Source organism: Lathamus discolor, chromosome 3 (assembly GCF_037157495.1).
Source record: "Lathamus discolor isolate bLatDis1 chromosome 3, bLatDis1.hap1, whole genome shotgun sequence".
Lineage (NCBI taxonomy): Eukaryota > Metazoa > Chordata > Aves > Psittaciformes > Psittacidae > Lathamus > Lathamus discolor.
Window position 1 is genome coordinate 43,797,518 of NC_088886.1, and position 14,400 is coordinate 43,811,917.

At 38.3% G+C, this 14,400-nt stretch overlaps 1 protein-coding gene across 2 annotated transcripts in view; it reads right to left on the reverse strand.

Annotated features, from left to right (window-relative positions):
• The window catches only part of PLS1 (plastin 1), a 47,978-nt gene that overhangs the window by 18,793 nt on the left and 14,785 nt on the right, over window positions 1-14,400 (reverse strand). Inside the window, exons 2-5 of one of the 2 annotated variants that reach the window (XM_065674920.1) lie at window positions 7,600-7,704; window positions 7,020-7,128; window positions 3,479-3,642; window positions 2,850-2,979 (exon numbers count right to left, since the gene is read on the reverse strand). In XM_065674920.1, the coding sequence (XP_065530992.1) occupies window positions 2,850-2,979; window positions 3,479-3,642; window positions 7,020-7,089 (364 nt within the window). In that variant the 5' untranslated portion in view covers window positions 7,090-7,128; window positions 7,600-7,704. The remainder of the gene's footprint in view (window positions 1-2,849; window positions 2,980-3,478; window positions 3,643-7,019; window positions 7,129-7,599; window positions 7,705-14,400) is intronic. The other variant, XM_065674922.1, reaches the window with a different exon arrangement.

Here is a 14,400-nt window from a genome sequence, read left to right on the forward strand (position 1 = left end):
AAAGAATCAGACCAGTGGCAAAGAACGCAAAAAAACCAGCACACAGATATAGATCTCTCCTAACCTTTCTCTCTAAACCGGTGGTAACTTTCTCAAGGACAACATAAAATCATAGTGATGTAATGGGGAAGGCATCATCGTGACTGACTTTTAATTCAGTTTCTCAGCAGTTACAACAAAGAGAAGGAACTTTGAGATCTGAAGTGCACATCTATCCAGCATTTCAATTTGCCTTCTACTGGGACTTCAGAGACTGGCAGTATTTTTGAGATAATCATCGTGGTTACTGTGCTGTATTTAGCTGTGAGAAACTGAAAGTTTAGTACCTCAGCTTGAAGTTGAAGGGAATATAACCCCCATTTTCAAGAAGGGGAAAATGGAAGACCCGGGGAAATACAGACCAGTCAGTCTCATCTCTGTGCCTGGCAAAATCTTGGAGCACATTCTCCTGGAAGGCGTGCTAAGGCACATGAAAAACAACAAGGTGCTTGGTGACAGCCAGCATGGCTTCACTAAGGGGAAATCCTGCCTGACCAATCTGGGGGTCTTCTATGATGGGCCTACAGAACTGATGGACAGGGGTAGAGCAGCTGATGTCATCTACCTGGACTTGTGCAAAGTATTCGACACTGTCCCACACAACATCCTTCTCTCTAAATTGGAGAGACATCAATCTGATGGATGGACCACTCAGTGGATAAAGAACTGGCTGGATGGCCGCACACAGAGAGTTGTGATCAATGGCTTAATGTCCGGCTGGAGACCGGTAACGAGTGGTGTCCCTCAGGGATTGGTGTTGAGACCGGTCTTGCTTAACATCTTCATCACTGACATAGACAGGGAGATTGAGTGTGCCCTCAGCAAGTTTGCCGATGACACCAAGCTGTGTGGTTCGGTTGATATGCTGGAGGGAAGGGATGCCATCCAGAGGGACCTCGACACACTTGTGAGGTGGGCTGATGCCAACCTTATGAAGTTCAACCATGACAAGTGCAAGGTCCTACACTTGGGTCGGAGCAACCCCAGGCACAGCTACAGGTTGGGCAGAGAAGAGATTCACAGCGGCCCTGTGGGGAAGGACTTGGGGGTGCTGGTCGATGAGAAAATGAACATGAGCCGGCTTCAGTGCGCGCTCACAGCCCAGAAAGCCAACCGTATCCTGGGCTGCATCAAAAGGAGTGTGACCAGCAGGTCGAAGGAGGTGATCCTGCCCCTCTACTCTGCTCTTGTGAGACCTCACCTGGAGTATTGTGTGCAGTTCTGGTGCCCTCAACATAAAAAGGACATGGAACTGTTGGAACAAGTCCAGAGGAGGGCCACGGGGAAGATCAGGGGACTGGAGCACCTCCCGTATGAAGACAGGCTGAGGAAGTTGGGGCTGTTTAGCCTGGAGAAGAGAAGGCTGCTTGGAGACCTCCTAACAGCCTTCCAGTATCTGAAGGGGGCCTATAGGGATGCTGGGGAGGGACTCTTCGTCAGGGACTGTAGTGACAGGACAAGGGGTAATGGGTTAAAACTTAAACAGGGGAAGTTTGGATTGGATGTAAGGAGAAAATTCTTTCCTGTTAGGGTGGTGAGGCACTGGAATGGGTTGCCCAGGGAGGTTGTGAGTGCTCCATCTCTGGCAGTGTTCAAGGCCAGGTTGGATGAAGCCTTGGGTGGGATGGTTTAGTGTGAGGTGTCCCTGCCCATGGCAGGGGGGTTGGAACTAGATGATCTTGAGGTCCTTTCCAACCCTAACTACTCTATGATTCTATGAAGTTCTTTCATATTTAGTGCAGAATTTATTAGTACATAACTAAGAATGCTTATTGGGACAACAAGCAATCAAGTACCCATACTCAAATTCCCAGACAGTGCAGGTGGTATTCACCTCAGTTAACTCATGAAACATACAGAACAGGTACCTACACCTGACTCCTTACACTTTCTTCATTGTTAGTGGGAAGAAATGTGAAATTCTAGTGCATGCTAGTCTAGATGCTGATGAGACCAGGTCAGATGAATTGCATCTCTAGTGGGGTCAGTTTCTCTCCACTAAAAATGAAAGAGTCTAAACTATTAGCTCTGATGGTGTCCCTCTAGAGACATCCTTTGATATGGAACAGATCCCCTGCTTTGGGCATACACCAAGTGCAGGTGGTGCTATAACAATACCGAGACAGAAGGTATCACCACCTTTAGGTAACTTAAGTGAATCTTCCTCATATAAAGAATCTTAAACCACTTCTTGAGCCACAGCAAATCCCAGACTCAAGTCAATCAAATAAGCTGCAATATTGCTTACTGCAATATGATCTCGGAAGGTGTTAACATTGTGACTGGGAGCTGCAATGCAATTAGGCACAATTACCAATTTAAATGACATGCAGCAGTGGGAAGTAGAAAGAAACAGAGATCAAGAATTAAGAGCAACTTCTCAAGTATGAGACAGGCTATGAAAAAATCATCTGGGAGTGAACAATTCTGTAAGGGTACAGAGACGTGAGGAGGCTCCTTCCATACAGAAAGGATATGTGGGTTTTAGCCAAAGACTTAACTAGCTTTACTAGAAGTAAGCCAAAAGGACCCCTGCCCTCAGCCATATGCTGTCAGTGCTTGGTTTTATTTCTCGTTTTTTCCAAAAGATGCCTAATTCACTTCTGAGTCCAGCATGAAACTAGCATCAACTGAACAGCCAACGTCTTAATAAGCTACCACCCACATTTGTCCATCTCCACATACCTTCTCTGTGTTAATTTGCTTTCAACAGCAACATTTTCCAGGTTTGTTTTATTTTCTTTAGCTATAGTGCAAATGTAAAGAGTCTCCCTCCATGCAAAAGTTGCTTATGTTTAATTATTTCTTACCTGAATAAGAGTGTTGTGTCCCTTCACTAGATATTGCTGATGTTCCTCCAATTGCGGTAATACCTTGCTTTTTGTTTATTGATTTTCTGAAAGATTTGCTAACATCTTTACTTTTCAATTCCTGAATTATCTGGAATAAAAAGACATGAATTAGAGGGCATTTTATGATTGGTCACACCTTCAAATAACCAAATGATAACTTCTATAAGTACTCTAGAGTCAGTACTTAACCTGACTGCCTTTCTTTTGCATTTACATTTACCTCTGTTCTGGAAAAAAGTTTACTGTATGGGTAAAACCAGTTTAAAACCCTTCACGAAACTTGTATACTGGATATCCAATATTATTTCCCAGCGAGTACCTGAAGTGCTACCTTTATTAAGCCATGCTACCTAAAAAAAGTAGACATTCAACAATCTACACATTTTTTCCACAGATATTTTGGAAAACTGAATAAAACAACTAAAGATACACAAATTTTCAATGACTATAGCATATTTCTTCCCCATTCTAAAAATATTTGTTATTTATATCAAAATATTACTTAGTTGTACCACTTATTTCAGTCTTCTAGCCTAGTTATCAACAGATATCAGACAGTAGAGAAACATCTAAAGGGAATGTCTCACAGAAACAAATTCTTCAAAGTCAATTCTCCCGTCCTTGTTGGTATCTGTTACCGCAATGATTTTTTCTACAATCTCACGGACTTTGTAACCAGGCAAGGGCACGCTTGCTTCTTTAAACAGGTCTTGAAGCTCATAATCACTGACATATCCACTGTTGTCAATATCTGTAAAATGAAAGCACTAGTTATTTTTATACTTATGTAAAGAAGCAAATATAGCAACTGTCAAAAATAAAAGCACGAGAAATATCGTTCTAGGAGACAAGTATTTCTTCTTCTGACACAGGTAAGTAAGCATGAAGGAATACTTGTGGATTAGAGGCACAGCCAGCTAGAAGTTGTGCCATCTTGTTGTGTGTTTTCTCAGGAACTACTTTATAATCCCAAACCAAAGCTATAACAAGATGGCAAATTTTTAAAGAGCAAAATATAAGCTTTATTTTTTTTTAAGACTCCCACCAAAACTCTCTATAAACCTTCAAGTAAAATGGAGATAAGTTATTACGTTCTTATTTTTGATATTACACTGTTTGCAATCAGTAAGCTCAAATCTGATGAAACTCATTATTAGAAGAGCACACTTACACAAGAAAAACTACTTACACAAGAGCTCTGCCTGACTCTGCATTTTGTTTCTTATCCTACTGTCTGATAGACACTTTCTGTTCGTCAGAACTTTTGATGTGGTTAGGCTTACTTGTGAAGAATAAATCAGGGATGATCTGTACCTATTTATTAAAGGTGACCTTCCTTAATTTCTTAACTAGGTATATTGGGAGCAATTTGTATCACCACCTTCACTTGACTCCCAAGACCAAGTCAAGAATGTCCATATACAGCAAAGTATCAGAATGCCTTTTTCAACAAGGGCTATGGTATAGCTCCACAATTGTGGAAAGAAATGAATGGCTGTATCACATGAAAAAATAAATTTTAAAAGGTTCAGTATAATTTGTGTTACAATTAATAAGAAAGCAGCATAGAAAAAAAATCATAAAAATACCCTTCGTACTTTCCTTATGGGCCAATCTGTATGCAGAAAGCTGTCTTGAATTCTTGTCTTAGTATACTAAAGCATCATTTTAAAAACCTGTAATATGCTTTTATCCAATGTAACGGATAATATGCGTTTGATTCATTAGCTGTTCCTATTTTTATATTTATGCGTATTTCCGTATATATGTACACACATATCTGCGCAAGCAGAATTTGAGAATGTCCATTAAAAAAGCCTTACCTGTACCTGCAGTGCAATGTCTATGCAAAGGAGAGAAGTACTTTTCAAAGCAGACATGCACTGTACAGGTGAAGCTTAATAAAATATAAGAAATCATATCCAGCACAAATAGCGCTGGATATAATGCCATAATTTTATATATTTAATGCTAACATTTTCCAAGTTTGACAAAAACTTTGAGTCTCTTTCATGATCATACTAAAGCTCTTGAGAAATATAAATATTATTCTCCCAGTTCTACAAACGATGCATCTAAGATACGTAATTTAAAAGAAATCCACAAGTAACACAAGGAGTCAGAAACAGAAGCAAGACTAGGTGGCCACTTTTCTGACTTGTCAAGGTGCTCCAATTTTTGCTGTCTTTGGTTTACTAGTTAAAAAAAACCTCCCCACGTTGGCTCTAGTATCAAAACTCAGCCAACACTATCAGAGTGGGTGAGTACGCATCACATTACAGAAGGGCAAGCAGAGAAACATGCTTTCATCAGTAGTCATAACTGATTGCTATACGGTCATTTCCCTGTAATCTATACTACAGTAAGTAGTTTCTGCACAGCTTCATGAAGCAGCCACATTTCACTGCTGACAAAAGGGCTAACAACACCTGTTAAAAAGAAAAATATTCCTCTTTCCGTTTTCAATACTACCAACAACTCATGAAACACTACACAGAAAAGCTTCATGTCTGCAAATGTATTAACCTGCTGTATGACTTGAAGACATGACACAATACACATAATAATAGGGATCATCTAAAAAGCAGAGGACATGCTCACGAGCTCACTCAAGTTACCAGCTATTTTATTTCTCTTGGTTCATCTTTCACGGAAGCTAAGTTTCCATGATGACAAGCAGAGAGTTAAAGAGATGCCTTTTCTCTCAGTTTACCAATGTAGCTACAAGCAATCTATCCATAAAGACACTGGAAATGTAACAATGAAAAAAGAAAAACACTAATGATGCTAAATTTTTCTGTTTTACAAAAAGCATAATACAGTAAGAAAACGTTTGCGAGTGAGTAGGAGCAGTACAGACTATTCCTAGAGCAGAAACTTGAAAACACAGAAATGAAAGGGAGAAAAATAAGGAATGCAGATGGTGAAAACCAAATAGAAAAGCTGCCAAACAATACCAGTGAGTACTACTAATCCTAACACCTCACAGTAGATTAATACATGCATACAGTGCTCTTTAACATGGTCTGTCTTTCCGGCTCCTACAGGCTACAGACTTCTTGAGCTACAGACTGTCAATAAGATTGTTTAATAGCAACTCATGAATTGTCTTCTGTGATTGCATCTTATTCCTTTAACATATCTACATTTGGCCTTAACAACATCCCAATACAATAGGTTGACGGTTTTATTATTTATCATGAAGAAAAGTTGCTTCTTTCCATGTTAAGCTTTCTGACTCTCTACTGGGCATCACATGATACATGTACTGACAGATACTGAGTAATCTCCCCTTCACCTTTTCTATGCTATGTACAGTCTTAGAGAGCTCTAACCTACAGCTTCCCAATAGTCTCTTTAACAAACTGGATCCTAATACTTAAGTCTTCTTGCCTAAAGCAACCCTGTTTTCCCATTATGAATTATTATAAATATGTTAGTTATATTTGCTGAGCTGCAGTTACACATCATCCCTTCAGAACTGCAGCACATAAGAAATAAAGCAGACATGAACTTCAGCATTCACAACAATACTGCAATCTGGAAATAAGTGTTAGCTGCTATATCATTTCTCACTTTTTTTTTTTTACTCTCCAATTAATCTGCAAACATCCTGTCAAGCATACAAAATTGTACAGTTACTTATTAACATCCGCTAGCTACAAAAGCAAGGTCAAAAACTCTCCAAGATTACCTTTACTTTCAAATGTAAAATCCAATTCATTCAATAAATAAAAAAATTACTAGTTCAAAGTGTGCAAGAAAAGCAAAACCAAAGTGTCAGCAATTTAACATGAAAACAAGTTTAATCAAACTTTGTTTTTAAAATCTAAGTTAAAAAAAAAAATATTGAGACCTATCATACTGCATATACAATTGCACAATAATGCAACTGCTCAGCAAGAAAATATATCTGGTTTAGTTGCTGAAGTTAAATTAATAAACACACATTGTTTCAGTGAAAATTATGGGGTTTATGTAAACATTCTTGTTTTCTTAGCTATTGCTGGCAACATAGAAGAAAAACACATCCCTATCAAAACGAAGTGATCCATAAAGATTTCTTCCACAAACCCTACATGGTTTTGCAATGTTAACTGCATCCTCATTTTTTTACGTAAAGCATACCTATTTTACTGAATGCTTCTCTTAGTTCTTCAAGCTCTTCACGAGAAATAGTAGTTATGTTGTTTTCCATCTCTGGACAGCAAGAAGTATTGTCTTCAATTGCTTATACCTAATTATAATAAACAAGAAATATATAAAGCTTTAATTCCAAGCACGTATTAATGAAAGTAATGACAATTTAAATAATGACCTTTTCAATACAACACACTTGACCTGCATGACATTTCCAGGCCTGGCATACTTAAAACATTACAAACAACACTTCAGAGTACATCAAACACCTAGCAAATTGTTTCACTATAGTGACTGAGAATTCACAATAGCAGCACCTGTTTTAATACAGTTAATGTTTTCATTTACACAGTATAAGCACTGACCAGCAATCAACCTCCACTGCTTAAGTGGTTTTCCAACATAAAAAATGTTTGTTGAAATGAAAGGTAATTTTAAGAAAAAATTATTTCCAAGTGCAATGCAGTATCATTGCCATGAATGGTTAGTGCTATGATCTAGGCATGCAAAGCACTGAGCACTTCAGCATTTGCACAGTAGTAAACCTCAGTGGGACACTTTCAAGTACCTGCTTATAGTCAGTGCATGAACACTGATGAGACTTTCGACAGCTGCTTCAGAAGCTACCACCTCCTGACCTTTGCTCCTCTGAGAGGCTCGTTGTTTCGTAACACTGTCAAAGAACCAAACAAAAGCTTTTACTTAGCACAAATACTAGAGTCTCAATGTGAATCTACTTTCTCTACTCAACTCCATAAGAAAGCTAAACAGAACTGAAGGCACCTTTGCAAGGGTGATAAAACCCCCATAATGGACCCTTGCCCATTTCCTCCTATCGAAGCTTTACTAGAGCAGGACCCTTCTTAGTAAGTGCAAGTTTGTAAACAAGTCACACACAACTGGCTCAGTACACAAGCTCGCATTTGACATCTCCCACTGTGCACATACCATTGGCACATACATAGTCAGCATATGGCACCACACGTCTGCACGTAATAAGTTCTGAGCAGCACTTGGCTGTGGAGAGCACAATCTGCTACAGGTGGTGCTGTGCCTACCATGAAATACGAATTTTGTCTTGGCTTAACTTTGTAAGCCAAAAGTAGCAAAATAACCACCTTACATAAGTTATTTTCAATGTTGTCCTATACTTGTGTTTGTTTTCTGTTCTGTTTTGGTTGCTCTGGTATAGTGTTTCTGCTTTAGAGCAAGGAAAATATTTCTGTAATGGCGAGATTATTATTTATTCATAATATTCACATCTGCTATATGCAGCTGCTTCTTCCTCCAGATCTGTGCCTATCAACAGAACTATACTGCTACCCACTGGACAATACACTGGAATTCAACATGAATTCAACAATTGATGTTACTGTGGACCTGCTGGATGCCCTTCGGCAAGGCTGTACCTCTGTTTCCTGCCTTTGCATGTCCTGACTAACCAGGTTACAAACCTTCCCAATGCAGGGACTGCCCCTTTTTTGTGCAGGCTAGATGGCTGCACACCTGCAACAACAGGATCCCTGTAACGTCAGCTGCAAGACTGTAATGATAGAACCAGAATCTGGTTCAGAATACAGGAGATTAAACATTCGCAATCTGAATTTGTTAGAAAATAATTTCTTTCCCATTCTAGCTGCATCTGTTTTCTTTCAATCCTTGACAATCTGACAATAAGAAAAACATAACCCAAGACAAAGAAGCAATTGCATGGGTCACCAGCACATGAGAGAAGCAGCAGCAGGGCACTTTATCAGCTGCAGTTTGCTTGGGGATCATGGCAACAAGTGAAACAGATTTCCTGGAGGTCTACCAAGGAGGGTACACAGCATCACTGATGGGAGTTACACTTTCTCTATTATGAAAACATATTTTAAAACAAAGTCAATTAGCTGTGGTCAGCCACAGGCAGGTGTATCATCGCCTCACTAGATTAACCACTGAAGTGTCTCCCAGTTTCAGAATTTTAAGTGGCGACATGACTGCTGTAGATTATTTCACCGAGAAAGACATCACAGTTCTGTATTACTAATGTCAAAGCTCAATGTATTCTGCACCTGAGTAGAACATTTGTCTATCATAAACTGGCTCTCCCTGACGGCCTATGACAGGAGACCAAACGACAAGTAAAGCACAACCTGCTGGTTTGCACAGTTCACAGGTTGCCCTCCTTTGCTTGAAGGGAGCACAGGGTCAGCCCTTCTCTGGTTCTGTAGCTACCTCCAGCTATGCAGAGAATGTGGATTTCCACTGTATTCAACACCTAAGGCTGTCAAATATTTTAATATCCTCATATTTACAGAGTTATCTCTCTGGAGAAAATGAGAGATGACACAACTTGTCAAAAAACAAAACAAAACCAACCCCCATCTGGATTACAGATTTAGTTGCAAAATGTGAAATTTTTAAGAAACACAGTTATTGAACATATTTGGATACTATGTTGGAAAGTATGTTGCTGTATGGAGATTCAGGTAGAATTTGACAAGGTATTGGTAGTGATAATTTTACTCAAACCTACCAATATAAAGTTAAGTATTATGGCATTCCTCCTCATACTATTCTACCTTTTGTTGAACCCAGAATGATGCACTTGTATAGAGTATGAAAATAGATATTAAATAATAGTAAATGAAAAAAACCCACCAGCTTTTTAGAGATCTTTCTTATCTGTAACTATGCACATGTTTAGATCGCTGGGCACTGTTCAGTAAGATGGTGTTGATTTCCTCAGCAGCATTTTCATAAAGGAAAAGTCTTTTTACCTTAGATTTTCTAACACAAGAGGCAATGGGAAAACCTTTTTGCTACTGTTTTTACTGTGGTAAGAGAACTCTGTACAGGAGGTAATGAACCATCATGTACTGTGAAATATTCACTAAGAATTCTTGATCTGTTTGTAATGAAAAAAGTAGTCTGCAGGACATGGTGGAAAAGTCTCTGGAGCTAAAAAAAAAAAAAGGAAAGAAAAAAAAAGCTGAACAACGTATCCTACATGTAGCTAAACCTTTATGCAGAATGACACAAGCAACATTCATGAGCTAGCAATGATTAACTCCCAACTTTTTTCAAAATACTATTTTAAAATGAAAGAAACTACTTGTTCAACATACTATAAAATACAGTGAGTTGGTTTTAAAGCACTTTTTTTACACCTTCCTTTTTCTTTCTTTTTTTTTTTTTTCTTTTTTGGGTGGAGAGGTTAATCTTTGGGGTTTGTTTTGACCTTTGTGCTTATCTGAAACCAGAGTTAGGCATTTCCTTCAAAAAGAAAATTACTTTAAAGTTAAGCTTCTCATTTAACAAACTTCAACTGAGAGTCAGGGTTTTAAGGAAAATAAATAACATGGGATGTGGTGAAACCTCCTAATATAGCAACTGTACTGCCAGACCATTCTGGGAAATACAGGAAAATTCTTGTTTCAAGAGTATGTGACTACTGTCTCAAAGTACGAAAGTAAAAATATTTATTTGGGCCCTATCTGCAGCATATGCATTTATTTATCTACACTTACACTGCTGTGTAACAGAGACAAAATAAGTAATGGGCTCTATGTAACTGCTTGTTATCTCAGCAAATGTTGCTGCTTCTTTTCAGGCAGTAGTTCACTTATCTTCCATGATGCTATATAAAGTTTCCGTGGCGATTTGTTTGTCTTCCATGATGATATATAAAAAGAGTTCTTAAACAACCGTGGGTTAATGAGGTCTTGTCTATTTCATTAGGGTATTTTCTGCGTGTTCACTGGGACTGTTCCTGGACACAGGATATGGCCTTGAGTGTGGGTGGTGAGTTAAGTCTTTTTCCTTCATGTCACTAGATCTCATTTAAGTACTAAAATCCTACTTATCCATTTTGCTAAGCTTACTAGCAGCATGTATCAGTCTTCATACTCAAAAGAAAAATTAAAAATATATATAAAGAAATTACTTTATACAGATGTTTCTGGAAGTGCAAGTACCTTTGCAGGAAGCCAGATGTGGCAATTAAAGAAATAAGGAGCTGTGGAAAAATTGGGGTAAGCAAATAAGCATTTCAATCTTAATTACTAAGGAAATTTAAAGGACTCTGAAGCTGCAATAAACCCCCAAAATACAATCCTCTGAAATACAGAAACAGCACAGCATGTCAAAGCATGAAATATTTAGACATGCAGGTGCAAAAGGCAGCACCACTTGTCATACTGTTAATGTGTTCAACTATTTATCATTACTATGAGGCAGATTTTATCAAAAACAATTTCTAGAAAGTTTCAATGTAATTAGTTTCACTCCTCCCTTTTTATGATTCATAATTCAGATTTTCCATCATATTCTTTTTCAGAAAATAGCAGTCTTTGATTTCCAAAGACATTGATTATTTCAGTAACACAGTAAAAACACCTGTTCTTGAATGAAGCAGATTAAAAAAAGCTAACACCTCTGCTTTAAAGAGACAGTCTTAAATACTCTATTATATAATTACAGGGTAAATTAGCTGGTCAATTAAATGGCAGAAGTGCTGCAATCATGGTTCTTGTGTTCAGGAGAGATCTAGTTTGAACAGAGACAACACCTAAACTAGTCATACATTTTAGGCTATTTCAATATACCAACAAGGACCTTCTATCTAAGCTAATAAATACCTTACACAGGTTTATCACTGCCCAAGACGGCTCAGTTCACAGGCAATTCTGACATGATTTAACATTAAGTCTGCAAAGGTACATGTCTGTTATATGACTATGACTACCTGCTGAAAGATGTATTAGCTTACAGAGAACACATTTTTCTCTACTCTCGTAGTGTTCGTAGGACACTTGGATTTTCTATAGTCTATGCTTACATCAAACCATCTCCTGCTGCCCCAGGACAAGGCAGGTATAAACATTGGTTTTATGATAAGAAAGTGCTCTTGATCCTCTTTTCAGCCCTTGCCAATATGCTTAATATGAACTAACAACACTGATCTATCCCTAGCCTGCCTTCTATACCTGGAAGGCTGCTCCTATCTGAGGACAATTCACGGTAGTATCCTTAAAATGTTCCATATCCAACAACACAATACAGATATCCATATCCAATAATATAATACAGTATCAGTACAAATTACAAACTACTTTTGATACCATCGTCATACTTCTTTGCATGCAGAGAATTATCTGTGACTGAGCAACCATGAGGTTCCTGCCGCTTTTTTGACCTGTTAAAGCTAGCAGAAAAAAGAGCAGTTAACTGGCGTCAGGCCCGATAGTTTTCTCCATCCCTGCAGGCAAATGGCAATTCCTTTTCCAGCTCTTCATTCCAAATTCTATTTGCCTTTTTTCCACATGCAGCTGCTTCCACAACAACAATGGACATTACAAATGCTGACTCAAGAGCTTATTTTCTTTTGTCACTGTTCTCTTTGTCTGGCATTAGAGACACACTTCCTCTGTCCCTGCTGCAAACACCACTCGATTGCTGCATCATCCTTAAATCTGTTGGTTTTATTGACAGACTAACTAGCACAATTTGCAAATGCAGGTTGTGCTTTTATGTCAATAACCAGCTGGTTATTAGCATATACTATTTATATGTACAAAACATGGAAATTCTGATTCTCTTATAGGCCTTTAAATCAGATGGCTATAGATTTTAATGAAGAAAAAAAAAAAAATCCCAAAACCAAATAACCATAAACTCAACCTGTCTCATTCTTGTGTTAGTTTATCTGGATTCTTTAAGCCAATGTGGGAACAGGTTAGCCTTCATTCACTGTTAGTCTCTTTAAAGCTCTTGCCAGGTTAAACTAGAAGTTCTATCCTGTCTCAATGTGACAAGAAAACATTATTAGGTAGAAGACATTAAAAGGAACTTTAAAAAAAGGATATGCATCAGGTGTTGCATTCAGTCAGTAAAGAAAGAAGAGAAAATGCTGCTGTATTTTAACTGATGGAATGCTAATTGAACATTAGTGAAAAGACTTGCATATAATAAAAATTTGAGCAATGGAACTAACTGCAATTGATACACAGAATGTTAATTTTACACGAATACACATACAGAGGTTTCTGATGTCTTCTCCAGATGATACAACTGCACCATTTTTCGTTTGCTCCGTTTGCTGTTTGGGTTGGTGTATCCCGTCCCCTTTCCCCAATACTGTGGTATATTTTTACTTACACCAAGATTATTCCTGACCCCCAAATACAAAAATAATTAGAGGCCAACCAAATCAACCCTTTAATAAGGTGAAAGGACAAGTTATTTTAGATATTTCACTAGTGGTCTGTAATAACACAGCAGTGGAGGTTATCTTGCTGTGAGATAAGGCTTAATCTTTACGAGAAAATGAATAATCAGTAGGGTTCAGCGACTTCATAATTTTTTTTATATAGTTTACACTGGTATAAGATACAGAAAGATAGCTCATCTTTCCCGTGTCAGTGAAAAAACTGCAGGAGAAATAAGACTTCATGTTATCTGAAGTAAAAGAAGCCTTGATTATGGAATACAGTCATAGAATCATAGAATAAATACCAGGCTAGAAGAAACATCAAAGATCATCTAGTCCAACCTTGCCTGGCAAAAGCACAGTTTAGACAAGATGTCCCAGTGCCCAGTCCAGCTGAATCTTTAAAGTGTCCAACACTGGGGAATCCACCACTTTCCTGGGGAGATTATTCCAATGCCCAACTGTTCTCACTAGGACAAATTACCCTCGTTTCCAACTGGAATGTTCCCAGGAATAACTTGTACCCATTACCCCCTCTTTTCCATGTGACTCCTTATTAAAAGGCAGTCCCCATCACCTTCATAACTACCTTTAAACACTGGAACATGGGGATAAGGTCTCACCTGAGCCTTCTACTCCCAAGGCCGAACAAACCCAGTTTTCACTGCCTTTCCTCGTGTGGCATGCTTTCCAGTCTTGAATTATCTTTGTGGCCCTTCTCTGGACTCTTTCCAGCCTGACAACATTTTTTTAGTATAATGAGGACCAAAACCAAACACAGCATTCCATGTATGACAGTCCTCTAAATACAGAGAGAACCTAACACATCTGTGGAATGATGAGCACTGGGTCTTACAAAGAAAAAAGATTAAAAACCAGATTCACTCCTAATGCAGCAAAGAGGATGCTTGTCAACCTTTAAAACAGGAGAGCACTGAAAGGTCAAAGTAATTAGCTAGATAAATACATATATCTGTGCATATAAAAAAAAGATATTACAACTGCTGAAGCACACTGCTATTTTTTTAAACAAGTGACAGGATATAGTTATGTCAGGTACTGTTATTAAAGTTCTTTAAACATCACACAGTCACAGTCTAAAGCTTCGCTACTTGGAAGAGTCAGGGAGTATGTTTCTGTTTTATGAGCCTGGGCTTATAAATATGGATGGAT